Source organism: Hyperolius riggenbachi, chromosome 1, assembly GCF_040937935.1.
Source record: "Hyperolius riggenbachi isolate aHypRig1 chromosome 1, aHypRig1.pri, whole genome shotgun sequence".
Classification (NCBI taxonomy): Eukaryota; Metazoa; Chordata; class Amphibia; order Anura; family Hyperoliidae; genus Hyperolius; species Hyperolius riggenbachi.
This window is the reverse complement of record NC_090646.1, coordinates 16,590,238-16,604,009: the sequence shown is the minus strand read 5'-3', so window position 1 is coordinate 16,604,009 and position 13,772 is coordinate 16,590,238. Positions and strand designations below refer to the sequence as shown.

Here is a 13,772-nt window from a genome sequence, read left to right as displayed (position 1 = left end):
ACACGCTGCTTATCTATGCTCTGTACACACACTGCTGCTCCAAGCATTGTACACAGACTGCTGCTTCATGCTCTGTACACACGCTGCTGCTCCATGCTCTGTACACACACTGCTGCTCCATGCTCTGTACACACACTGCTGCTCCATGCTCTGTACACATGCTGCTGCTCCATGCTCTGTACACACACTGCTGCTTCATGCTCTGTACACACACTGCTGCTTCATGCTCTGTACACACATTGCTGCTCCATGCTCTGTACACACATTACTGCTCTATGCTCTATACACATGCTGCTATTCCATGCTCTGTACACACGCTGCTGCTCCATGCTCTGTACACACGCTGCTGCTCCATGCTCTGTACACACACTGCTGCTCCATGCTCTGTACACACGCTGCCGCTCTATGCTCTGTACACATGCTGCTGCTCCATGCTCTGTTCACACGTTTCTGCTCCATGCTCTGTACACACTCTGCTGCTCCATGTTCTGTACAGACAGCTGCTGCTCCGTCCTCTTTACACATGTTGCTGCCCCATGCTCTGTACACACGCTGCTGCTCCATGCTCTGTACATATGCTGCTGCTCCATGCTCTGTACACATGCTGCAGGCTGCAGCTCCATGCTCTGTACACACGCTGCTGCTACATCCAAAGTCAACTGTAGCAGGGAAAGAAAGGGGGCAGTGCTGTGAGCTGCAGGATGCATGCAGATATTCTGATGTATCAACTTGTGCCTGTCCCCAGACACTGCACCGGCCCTGGTCTCGTGGGGGATTCTGAGCAGCTGTAATCCCCTCCTGCATTTGCCTATAGCACCCCGACATCCCTTTAGATGTGCATGCTTGTTATACTGCCTCTGCTCACTTTGAATCTGTCTATTAGTCTTTCTTAACATTTTGTTTATTTGCCACAGCTTAGATGAACCCCAAGAAACTGCACACATGCCCTGCTTAGGTGATTTCCCCACTAGTTCCACTGCATCTTCAAACAGGAACCTACACACCTACACACGCTGCTGCTCCATGCTCTGTACACATGCTGCTTTATTAAAATAAATTATTGTGATAATGAGTTAATTTTTCTTTCTTATTTATTTACAGACAGTGAAATTTGTCATAAATGTCCAGATGATGAGTGGCCAGACAAGGACAGAGTGAAATGTGTCCCCAAAATATATGAGTTCTTGTCCTATAGAGATGATCCTCTGGTTTGGGCATTTTTATCCACATCTTTACTCTTCTGCACCATGACAATATTTATCATTGGAAGCTTTATGTATTTCTTGGATACTCCACTTGTGAAGGCCAATAACCGGACTGTGAGCTTCATCCTCCTAACCTCCATCCTGCTGAGCTTCCTGTGTGTCTTCTTGTTCCTCGGACGTCCTGTGGATATAACCTGCATGCTGAGACAGGTGTCATTTGGGATCTTCTTCTCCATTGCTGTCTCTTCCATTCTGGCCAAGACTATCACTGTCTACATTGCCTTCAAAGCCACCAAACCTGGCAGTTCCTGGAACACGTGGGTCACAGTCAAACTATCTAATTCTACAGTCTTCTCCTGTTCCTCTGTCCAAGTTCTGATTTGTACTATCTGGGTGTCAGTGTCTCCTCCTTATCAAGAAAATGACTTCTCCTCTTCTCCTGGGATAATCATCATTCAATGTAATAAGGGCTCAGTGATTGGCTTCTACTCTGTGTTGGGTTATATGGGGTTTCTGGCAGCTGTGAGTTTTCTCCTGGCTTTCATGGTGAGGACATTACCGGACAGCTTTAATGAGGCCAAGTACATCACGTTCAGCATGCTGGTGTTCTGCAGTGTCTGGATTGCCATGATCCCGGCCTATCTGAGCACCAGAGGGAAGTACATGGTGGCTGTGGAGGTATTTGCCATAATAGCCTCCAGTGCTGGGATATTAGCTTGTATATTTTTTCCCAAACTCTACATTCTGCTGATGGAGCCAGATCTCAACTCCAGAAAGCACATGTTGCAGAAATATAGCTCATAGCATCACATGGTCACTTTCATGCATGCTGATACATGTATTAGTTTGTTTTTGCTTGAGTAATATTAGTTCAATTAAAGTTCAGATAATAATAGGTATGAAAACTGCACTGGAGTGTTAAAGTGGGGTGAAACTAAAAATCTAAGTATGGTCTAAAGCAGGGGTCTCAAACTCAATTTACCAGGAGGCAAAGTCAGGATGAGGCTGGGCCACATAAGGGATTTCACACAAAAAAAGTCCTCAAATGTCATTATTAAAAGTTTTAATTATTTCTTCTGAACATGAAGTGTCCTACGTTATAGTTCGTTTCAGTGCTCCCATTACAAGTAATCTGCCGTGTCCCCGCCGCAAAACGAGGGCCCAAATCGCCCGGGGGGCAATCCGCCGGCATTTCCTGGAAGGGGCAGAGCTTTCAGCTTCAGCTCTGCCCCTCCTGACGTCAATCGCGGTGGATCGCCACCTCTGCCCGCCCCTCTCACTCTTCCTTCACAGAGAGGGGCGGGGAGAGGCGGCGATTGACGTCAGGAGGGGCAGAGCTACAGCTGGAAGCTCTGCCCCTTAGCGCAGTCGTGGATGTTTGCCTGGAGGATTTGGGGGCTCTGCAGCCCAGTGGCGGGGATGCGGCGGATTACTTGGGCGCACTGAAGCGAACTATAAGGTAAAATAGTTCGCTTCCGTGTCTCTTTTGCTGGCACGGGCCACAAAATATTGTACCAAGGGCCGCAAATGGCCCGCGGGGCGCGAGTTTGAGACCCCTGGTCTAAAGCATTAAACAGCATAAAACTAATAGCTAAAAACATGTGACTGATTTTCAAGTTATTGGAAGGGTTAAATCTCCAACTTTTCACTTCACTTAGAAGCTGATTGATAAGATTGCCTTGCCATTCGAGATTATCCGATTGTGTTGAAATATTTTAAGTTGTGCAATCAATTCAGAAAAGTTCCTCTACTTTATTTACTCAGTAATTAGGGACGTGGCCACCTCAGACTGAGCTGGCAGCATGAGACTCTAGCTTCATGCACTGAGCTGCTATACCGGCACAAAAATCCACCCACACAGCCTACAAAAGATGGAGGATCCAGCGATGGAGACTGACGCCTCCAGGAAGCAGAAAATGCAGGTAAAAAAAGCCTCCCAGACTTCATACAGGAGATGCGGCAGAGAGCAGAGAAGGCCAATGCAAATGAAGTTTGTGCCGCTGTGCTTCCACACCCACCATCTCAGCCGGCACATGCTGCTGCTGGGGATCCACAAATCGCTTATACTTCTGCCCGGCAGCTCGCATGGAGTACGGAAGATGATAACGGCCATTCCTCCACACCTCAACTGACCTCATCCTCCTCATGCAGCCCCCTGAAGTCTAAGCAGAAACCACAGACAGAGGCTGACACGGGAAGCACGTGTCCCCTTCCTCCCAGCTACACAAACTGCCACCCACAACAGAAAACGTTCCAGCAGAAGAGGAACCTCAACCCATCTCCCAGTCCTATGTTATCTACTTATTACCACTATTTGCTGATGGGGGAAGAGAGACTGAACTGGCCACTATGTACCGGGGTTTGATATGCATGGGGCCCTATGGTAATTTTTCTGTAGCCCACGAATTTGTGGCTGACATTAAATCAGCCTGGAGCACAGGCAAACCACTAATTGGTGGCTTATAGGTCAAAGGTTATCAAAACTCAGTGTAATAGATGCAGGATAAGAAGTCCAAGTATTCCCTGAACTCCATCCAAGTGCCCTCAGGGGTAAGCGTTCCACACGGTGAGAAGCCAGGTGCTACAGCAAAACCATGCCTTCAACCCCCATGACTTACTGTACATAAACAATGAGGTACATTCATAAAAACTGCCATGATCAGTAAAGTGTACAGCAATATGGTAATACCCCATACACATGTTATTGGGGTTTAAGGTATGCAAGGATAATACACCTTACCCCCAGTTTAGTGAATATACTGTGCCCCCAATATATCTACTTCACATTGTGCCAATGTGTTTGTAAAATATGTTTTCACTCATTTTGGTACCGTAGCCTGGCCTGGAGACACAGGGAAGACTGAGCCCACTCCTGCTGGTAGCCTGGCCTGGAGACACAGGGGAGACTGACCCCACTCCTGCTGGTAGCCTGGCCTGGAGACACAGGGGAGACTGACCCCCCTCCTGCTGGTAGCCTGGCCTGGAGACACAGGGGAGACTGACCCCACTCCTGCTGGTAGCCTGGCCTGGAGACACAGGGGAGACTGACCCCACTCCTGCTGGTAGCCTGGCCTGGAGACACAGGGGAGACTGACCCCCCTCCTGCTGGTAGCCTGGCCTGGAGACACAGGGGAGACTGACCCCACTCCTGCTGGTAGCCTGGCCTGGAGACACAGGGGAGACTGACCCCACTCCTGCTGGTAGCCTGGCCTGGAGACACAGGGGAGACTGACCCCCCTCCTGCTGGTAGCCTGGCCTGGAGACACAGGGGAGACTGACCCACTTCTGCTGGTAGCCGGACCTGGAGACACAGGGAAGACTGACCCCACTCCTGCTGGTAGCCTGGTCTGGAGACACAGGGGAGACTGACCCCCCTCCTGCTGGTAGCCTGGCCTGGAGACACAGGGGAGACTGACCCCACTCCTGCCGGTATCCTTGCCTGGAGACACAGGGAAGACTGACCCCACTCCTGCTGGTAGCCTGGCCTGGAGACACAGGGGAGACTGACCCCACTCCTGCTGGTAGCCTGGCCTGGAGACACAGGGGAGACTGACCCCACTCCTGCTGGTAGCCTGGCCTGGAGACACAGGGGAGACTGACCCCACTCCTGCTGGTAGCCCGGCCTGGAGACACAGGGGAGACTGACCCCACTCCTGCTGGTAGCCTGGCCTGGAGACACAGGGGAGACTGACCCCACTCCTGCTGGTAGCCTGGCCTGGAGACACAGGGGAGACTGACCCCACTCCTGCTGGTAGCCTGGTCTGGAGACACAGGGGAGACTGACCCCACTCCTGCTGGTAGCCTGGCCTGGAGACACAGGGGAGACTGACCCCACTCCTGCCGGTATCCTGGCCTGGAGACACAGGGGAGACTGACCCCACTCCTGCTGGTAGCAGGGCCTGGAGACACAGGGGAGACTGACCCCACTCCTGCTGGTAGCCTGGCCTGAAGACACAGGGGAGACTGACCCCACTCCTGCTGTGCTGGTAGCCTGGCCTGGAGACACAGGGGAGACTGACCCCACTCCTGCTGGTAGCCTGGCCTGGAGACACAGGGGAGACTGACCCCACTCCTTCTGGTAGCCTGGCCTGGAGACACAGAGAAGACTGACCCTACTCCTGCTGGTAGCCTGGCCTGGAGACACAGGGAAGAATGACCCCACTCCTGCTGGTAGCAGGGCCTGGAGACACAGGGGAGACTGACCCCACTCCTGCTGGTAGCCTGGCCTGGAGACACAGGGAAGACTGACCCCACTTCTGCTGGTAGCCTGGCCTGGAGACACAGGGAAGACTGACCCCACTCCTGCTGGTAGCCTGGCCTGGAGACACAGGGGAGACTGACCCCACTCCTGCTGGTAGCCCGGCCTGGAGACACAGGGAAGACTGAGCCCACTCCTGCTGGTAGCCTGGCCTGAAGACACAGGGGAGACTGACCCCACTCCTGCTGTGCTGGTAGCCTGGCCTGGAGACACAGGGGAGACTGACCCCACTCCTGCTGGTAGCCTGGCCTGGAGACACAGGGGAGACTGACCCCACTCCTTCTGGTAGCCTGGCCTGGAGACACAGGGAAGACTGACCCCACTCCTGCTGGTAGCCTGGCCTGGAGACACAGGGAAGACTGACCCCACTCCTGCTGGTAGCCTGGCCTGGAGACACAGGGGAGACTGACCCCACTCCTGCTGGTAGCCTGGCCTGGAGACACAGGGGAGACTGACCCCACTCCTGCTGGTAGCCTGGCCTGGAGACACAGGGAAGACTGACCCCACTCCTGCTGATAGCCTGGCCTGGAGACACAGGGGAGACTGACCCCACTCCTGCCGGTATCCTTGCCTGGAGACACAGGGAAGACTGACCCCACTCCTGCTGGTAGCCTGGCCTGGAGACACAGGGGAGACTGACCCCACTCCTGCTGGTAGCCTGGCCTGGAGACACAGGGGAGACTGACCCCACTCCTGCTGGTAGCCCGGCCTGGAGACACAGGGGAGACTGACCCCACTCCTGCTGGTAGCCTGGCCTGGAGACACAGGGGAGACTGACCCCACTCCTGCTTGTAGCCTGGCCTGGAGACACAGGGGAGACTGACCCCACTCCTGCTGGTAGCCTGGTCTGGAGACACAGGGGAGACTGACCCCACTCCTGCTGGTAGCCTGGCCTGGAGACACAGGGGAGACTGACCCCACTCCTGCCGGTATCCTGGCCTGGAGACACAGGGGAGACTGACCCCACTCCTGCTGGTAGCCTGGCCTGAAGACACAGGGGAGACTGACCCCACTCCTGCTGTGCTGGTAGCCTGGCCTGGAGACACAGGGGAGACTGACCCCACTCCTGCTGGTAGCCTGGCCTGGAGACACAGGGGAGACTGACGCCACTCCTTCTGGTAGCCTGGCCTGGAGACACAGAGAAGACTGACCCTACTCCTGCTGGTAGCCTGGCCTGGAGACACAGGGAAGAATGACCCCACTCCTGCTGGTAGCAGGGCCTGGAGACACAGGGGAGACTGACCCCACTCCTGCTGGTAGCCTGGCCTGGAGACACAGGGAAGACTGACCCCACTCCTGCTGGTAGCCTGGCCTGGAGACACAGGGGAGACTGACCCCACTCCTGCTGGTAGCCCGGCCTGGAGACACAGGGAAGACTGAGCCCACTCCTGCTGGTAGCCTGGCCTGAAGACACAGGGGAGACTGACCCCACTCCTGCTGTGCTGGTAGCCTGGCCTGGAGACACAGGGGAGACTGACCCCACTCCTGCTGGTAGCCTGGCCTGGAGACACAGGGGAGACTGACCCCACTCCTTCTGGTAGCCTGGCCTGGAGACACAGGGAAGACTGACCCCACTCCTGCTGGTAGCCTGGCCTGGAGACACAGGGAAGACTGACCCCACTCCTGCTGGTAGCCTGGCCTGGAGACACAGGGGAGACTGACCCCACTCCTGCTGGTAGCCTGGCCTGGAGACACAGGGGAGACTGACCCCACTCCTGCTGGTAGCCGGGCCTGGAGACACAGGGAAGACTGACCCCACTCCTGCCGGCATCCTGGCCTGGAGACACAGGGGAGACTGACCCCACTCCTGCTGGTAGCCTGGCCTGGAGACACAGAGAAGACTGACCCTACTCCTGCTGGTAGCCCGGCCTGGAGACACAGGGGAGACTGACCCCACGCCTGCTGGTAGCCTGGCCTGGAGACACAGAGAAGACTGACCCTACTCCTGCTGGTAGCCCGGCCTGGAGACACAGGGAAGGCTGACCCCACTCCTGCAGGTAGCAGGGCCTGGAGACACAGGGGAGACTGACCCCACTCCTGCTGGTAGCCCGGCCTGGAGACACAGGGAAGACTGACCCCACTCCTGCTGGTAGCCTGGCCTGGAGACACAGGGGAGACTGACCCCGCTCCTGCTGGTAGCCCGGCCTGGAGACACAGGGAAGACTGAGCCCACTCCTGCTGGTAGCCTGGCCTGAAGACACAGGGGAGACTGACCCCACTCCTGCTGTGCTGGTAGCCTGGCCTGGAGACACAGGGGAGACTGACCCCACTCCTGCTGGTAGCCCGGCCTGGAGACACAGGGGAGACTGACCCCCCTCCTGCTGGTAGCCTGGCCTGGGGACACAGGGGAGACTGACCCCACTCCTGCTGGTAGCCTGGCCTGGAGACACAGGGGAGACTGACCCCACTCCTGCTGGTAGCCCGGCCTGGAGACACAGGGAAGACTGAGCCCACTCCTGCTGGTAGCCTGGCCTGAAGACACAGGGGAGACTGACCCCACTCCTGCTGTGCTGGTAGCCTGGACTGGAGACACAGGGGAGACTGACCCCACTCCTGCTGGTAGCCCGGCCTGGAGACACAGGGGAGACTGACCCCCCTCCTGCTGGTAGCCTGGCCTGGGGACACAGGGGAGACTGACCCCACTCCTGCTGGTAGCCTGGCCTGGAGACACAAGGAAGACTGACCCCACACCTGCTGGTAGCCTGGCCTGGAGACACAGGGAAGACTGACCCCACTCCTGCCGGTATCCTGGCCTGGAGACACAGGGGAGACTGACCCCACTCCTGCCGGTATCCTGGCCTGGAGACACAGGGAAGACTGACCCCACTCCTGCCGGTATCCTGGCCTGGAGACACAGGGGAGACTGACCCCACTCCTGCTGGTAGCCCGGCCTGGAGACACAGGGGAGACTGACCCCCCTCCTGCTGGTAGCCTGGCCTGGGGACACAGGGGAGACTGACCCCACTCCTGCTGGTAGCCTGGCCTGGAGACACAAGGAAGACTGACCCCACACCTGCTGGTAGCCTGGCCTGGAGACACAGGGAAGACTGACCCCACTCCTGCCGGTATCCTGGCCTGGAGACACAGGGGAGACTGACCCCACTCCTGCCGGTATCCTGGCCTGGAGACACAGGGAAGACTGACCCCACTCCTGCCAGTATCCTGGCCTGGAGACACAGGGGAGACTGACCCCACTCCTGCCGGTATCCTGGCCTGGAGACACAGGGAAGACTGACCCCACTCCTGCCGGTATCCTGGCCTGGAGACACAGGGGAGACTGACCCCACTCCTGCTGGTAGCCTGGCCTGGAGACACAGGGAAGACTGACCCCACTCCTGCTGGTAGCCTGGCCTGGAGACACAGGGGAGACTGACCCCACTCCTGCTGGTAGCCTGGCCTGGAGACACAGGGGAGACTGACCCCACTCCTGCTGGTAGCAGGGCCTGGAGACACAGGGGAGACTGACCCCACTCCTGCCGGTAGCCTGGCCTAGAGACACAGGGGAGACTGACCCCACTCCTGCTGGTAGCCTGGCCTGGAGACACAGGGGAGACTGACCCCACTCCTGCTGGTAGCCTGGTCTGGAGACACAGGGGAGACTGACCCCACTCCTGCTGGTAGCCTAGCCTGGAGACACAGGGAAGACTGACCCCACTCCTGCCGGTAGCCTGGCCTGGAGACACAGGGGAGACTGACCCCACTCCTGCTGGTAGCCTGGCCTGGAGACACAGGGGAGACTGACCCCACTCCTGCTGGTAGCAGGGCCTGGAGACACAGGGGAGACTGACCCCACTCCTGCTGGTAGCCTGGCCTGAAGACACAGGGGAGACTGACCCCACTCCTGCTGTGCTGGTAGCATGGCCTGGAGACACAGGGGAGACTGACCCCACTCCTGCTGTGCTGGTAGCCTGGCCTGGAGACACAGGGGAGACTGACCCCACTCCTTCTGGTAGCCTGGCCTGGAGACACAGAGAAGACTGACCCTACTCCTGCTGGTAGCCTGGCCTGGAGACACAGGGAAGAATGACCCCACTCCTGCTGGTAGCAGGGCCTGGAGACACAGGGGAGACTGACCCCACTCCTGCTGGTAGCCTGGCCTGGAGACACAGGGAAGACTGACCCCACTCCTGCTGGTAGCCTGGCCTGGAGACACAGGGAAGACTGACCCCACTCCTGCCGGTATCCTGGCCTGGAGACACAGGGGAGACTGACCCCACTCCTGCCGGTATCCTGGCCTGGAGACACAGGGAAGACTGACCCCACTCCTGCCGGTATCCTGGCCTGGAGACACAGGGGAGACTGACCCCACTCCTGCTGGTAGCCTGGCCTGGAGACACAGGGAAGACTGACCCCACTCCTGCTGGTAGCCTGGCCTGGAGACACAGGGGAGACTGACCCCACTCCTGCTGGTAGCCTGGCCTGGAGACACAGGGGAGACTGACCCCACTCCTGCTGGTAGCAGGGCCTGGAGACACAGGGGAGACTGACCCCACTCCTGCTGGTAGCCTGGCCTGGAGACAAAGGGGAGACTGACCCCACTCCTGCTGGTAGCCTGGCCTGGAGACACAGGGGAGACTGACCCCACTCCTGCTGGTAGCCTGGTCTGGAGACACAGGGGAGACTGACCCCACTCCTGCTGGTAGCCTAGCCTGGAGACACAGGGAAGACTGACCCCACTCCTGCCGGTAGCCTGGCCTGGAGACACAGGGGAGACTGACCCCACTCCTGCTGGTAGCCTGGCCTGGAGACACAGGGGAGACTGACCCCACTCCTGCTGGTAGCCTGGCCTGGAGACACAGGGGAGACTGACCCCACTCCTGCTGGTAGCAGGGCCTGGAGACACAGGGGAGACTGACCCCACTCCTGCTGGTAGCCTGGCCTGAAGACACAGGGGAGACTGACCCCACTCCTGCTGTGCTGGTAGCATGGCCTGGAGACACAGGGGAGACTGACCCCACTCCTGCTGTGCTGGTAGCCTGGCCTGGAGACACAGGGGAGACTGACCCCACTCCTTCTGGTAGCCTGGCCTGGAGACACACAGAAAACTGACCCTACTCCTGCTGGTAGCCTGGCCTGGAGACACAGGGAAGAATGACCCCACTCCTGCTGGTAGCAGGGCCTGGAGACACAGGGGAGACTGACCCCACTCCTGCTGGTAGCCTGGCCTGGAGACACAGGGAAGACTGACCCCACTCCTGCTGGTAGCCTGGCCTGGAGACACAGGGAAGACTGACCCCACTCCTGCTGGTAGCCTGGCCTGGAGACACAGGGGAGACTGACCCCACTCCTGCTGGTAGCCCGGCCTGGAGACACAGGGAAGACTGAGCCCACTCCTGCTGGTAGCCTAGCCTGGAGACACAGGGAAGACTGACCCCACTCCTGCCGGTAGCCTGGCCTGGAGACACAGGGGAGACTGACCCCACTCCTGCTGGTAGCCTGGCCTGGAGACACAGGGGAGACTGACCCCACTCCTGCTGGTAGCAGGGCCTGGAGACACAGGGGAGACTGACCCCACTCCTGCTGGTAGCCTGGCCTGAAGACACAGGGGAGACTGACCCCACTCCTGCTGTGCTGGTAGCATGGCCTGGAGACACAGGGGAGACTGACCCCACTCCTGCTGTGCTGGTAGCCTGGCCTGGAGACACAGGGGAGACTGACCCCACTCCTTCTGGTAGCCTGGCCTGGAGACACAGAGAAGACTGACCCTACTCCTGCTGGTAGCCTGGCCTGGAGACACAGGGAAGAATGACCCCACTCCTGCTGGTAGCAGGGCCTGGAGACACAGGGGAGACTGACCCCACTCCTGCTGGTAGCCTGGCCTGGAGACACAGGGAAGACTGACCCCACTCCTGCTGGTAGCCTGGCCTGGAGACACAGGGAAGACTGACCCCACTCCTGCCGGTATCCTGGCCTGGAGACACAGGGGAGACTGACCCCACTCCTGCCGGTATCCTGGCCTGGAGACACAGGGAAGACTGACCCCACTCCTGCCGGTATCCTGGCCTGGAGACACAGGGGAGACTGACCCCACTCCTGCTGGTAGCCTGGCCTGGAGACACAGGGAAGACTGACCCCACTCCTGCTGGTAGCCTGGCCTGGAGACACAGGGGAGACTGACCCCACTCCTGCTGGTAGCCTGGCCTGGAGACACAGGGGAGACTGACCCCACTCCTGCTGGTAGCAGGGCCTGGAGACACAGGGGAGACTGACCCCACTCCTGCTGGTAGCCTGGCCTGGAGACACAGGGGAGACTGACCCCACTCCTGCTGGTAGCCTGGCCTGGAGACACAGGGGAGACTGACCCCACTCCTGCTGGTAGCCTGGTCTGGAGACACAGGGGAGACTGACCCCACTCCTGCTGGTAGCCTAGCCTGGAGACACAGGGAAGACTGACCCCACTCCTGCCGGTAGCCTGGCCTGGAGACACAGGGGAGACTGACCCCACTCCTGCTGGTAGCCTGGCCTGGAGACACAGGGGAGACTGACCCCACTCCTGCTGGTAGCAGGGCCTGGAGACACAGGGGAGACTGACCCCACTCCTGCTGGTAGCCTGGCCTGAAGACACAGGGGAGACTGACCCCACTCCTGCTGTGCTGGTAGCATGGCCTGGAGACACAGGGGAGACTGACCCCACTCCTGCTGTGCTGGTAGCCTGGCCTGGAGACACAGGGGAGACTGACCCCACTCCTTCTGGTAGCCTGGCCTGGAGACACAGAGAAGACTGACCCTACTCCTGCTGGTAGCCTGGCCTGGAGACACAGGGAAGAATGACCCCACTCCTGCTGGTAGCAGGGCCTGGAGACACAGGGGAGACTGACCCCACTCCTGCTGGTAGCCTGGCCTGGAGACACAGGGAAGACTGACCCCACTCCTGCTGGTAGCCTGGCCTGGAGACACAGGGAAGACTGACCCCACTCCTGCCGGTATCCTGGCCTGGAGACACAGGGGAGACTGACCCCACTCCTGCCGGTATCCTGGCCTGGAGACACAGGGAAGACTGACCCCACTCCTGCCGGTATCCTGGCCTGGAGACACAGGGGAGACTGACCCCACTCCTGCTGGTAGCCTGGCCTGGAGACACAGGGAAGACTGACCCCACTCCTGCTGGTAGCCTGGCCTGGAGACACAGGGGAGACTGACCCCACTCCTGCTGGTAGCCTGGCCTGGAGACACAGGGGAGACTGACCCCACTCCTGCTGGTAGCAGGGCCTGGAGACACAGGGGAGACTGACCCCACTCCTGCTGGTAGCCTGGCCTGGAGACACAGGGGAGACTGACCCCACTCCTGCTGGTAGCCTGGCCTGGAGACACAGGGGAGACTGACCCCACTCCTGCCGGTAGCCTGGTCTGGAGACACAGGGGAGACTGACCCCACTCCTGCTGGTAGCCTAGCCTGGAGACACAGGGAAGACTGACCCCACTCCTGCCGGTAGCCTGGCCTGGAGACACAGGGGAGACTGACCCCACTCCTGCTGGTAGCCTGGCCTGGAGACACAGGGGAGACTGACCCCACTCCTGCTGGTAGCAGGGCCTGGAGACACAGGGGAGACTGACCCCACTCCTGCTGGTAGCCTGGCCTGAAGACACAGGGGAGACTGACCCCACTCCTGCTGTGCTGGTAGCATGGCCTGGAGACACAGGGGAGACTGACCCCACTCCTGCTGTGCTGGTAGCCTGGCCTGGAGACACAGGGGAGACTGACCCCACTCCTTCTGGTAGCCTGGCCTGGAGACACACAGAAGACTGACCCTACTCCTGCTGGTAGCCTGGCCTGGAGACACAGGGAAGAATGACCCCACTCCTGCTGGTAGCAGGGCCTGGAGACACAGGGGAGACTGACCCCACTCCTGCTGGTAGCCTGGCCTGGAGACACAGGGAAGACTGACCCCACTCCTGCTGGTAGCCTGGCCTGGAGACACAGGGAAGACTGACCCCACTCCTGCTGGTAGCCTGGCCTGGAGACACAGGGGAGACTGACCCCACTCCTGCTGGTAGCCCGGCCTGGAGACACAGGGAAGACTGAGCCCACTCCTGCTGGTAGCCTGGCCTGAAGACACAGGGGAGACTGACCCCACTCCTGCTGTGCTGGTAGCCTGGCCTGGAGACACAGGGGAGACTGACCCCACTCCTGCTGGTAGCCTGGCCTGGAGACACAGGGGAGACAGACCCCACTCCTTCTGGTAGCCTGGCCTGGAGACACAGGGAAGACTGACCCCACTCCTGCTGGTAGCCTGGCCTGGAGACACAGGGAAGACTGACCCCACTCCTGCTGGTAGCCTGGCCTGGAGACACAGGGAAGACTGAGCCCA

General features: G+C 59.1%; 1 protein-coding gene across 1 annotated transcript; it reads left to right on the top strand.

The window, feature by feature from the left end:
• The first annotated feature begins 1,247 nt into the window (after window positions 1-1,247).
• On the top strand, window positions 1,248-2,009 carry LOC137563478 (vomeronasal type-2 receptor 26-like). Its single transcript, XM_068276383.1, has one exon. It carries the CDS (start codon window positions 1,248-1,250, stop codon window positions 2,007-2,009), a length of 762 nt encoding a protein of 253 aa, XP_068132484.1.
• Window positions 2,010-13,772: the final 11,763 nt, after the last annotated feature.

Excerpts from the sequence above, each read along its gene's own strand:
- LOC137563478 (XM_068276383.1), top strand. The coding sequence starts at position 1,248 with ATGACAATATTTATCATTGGAAGCTTTATGTATTTCTTGGATACTCCA.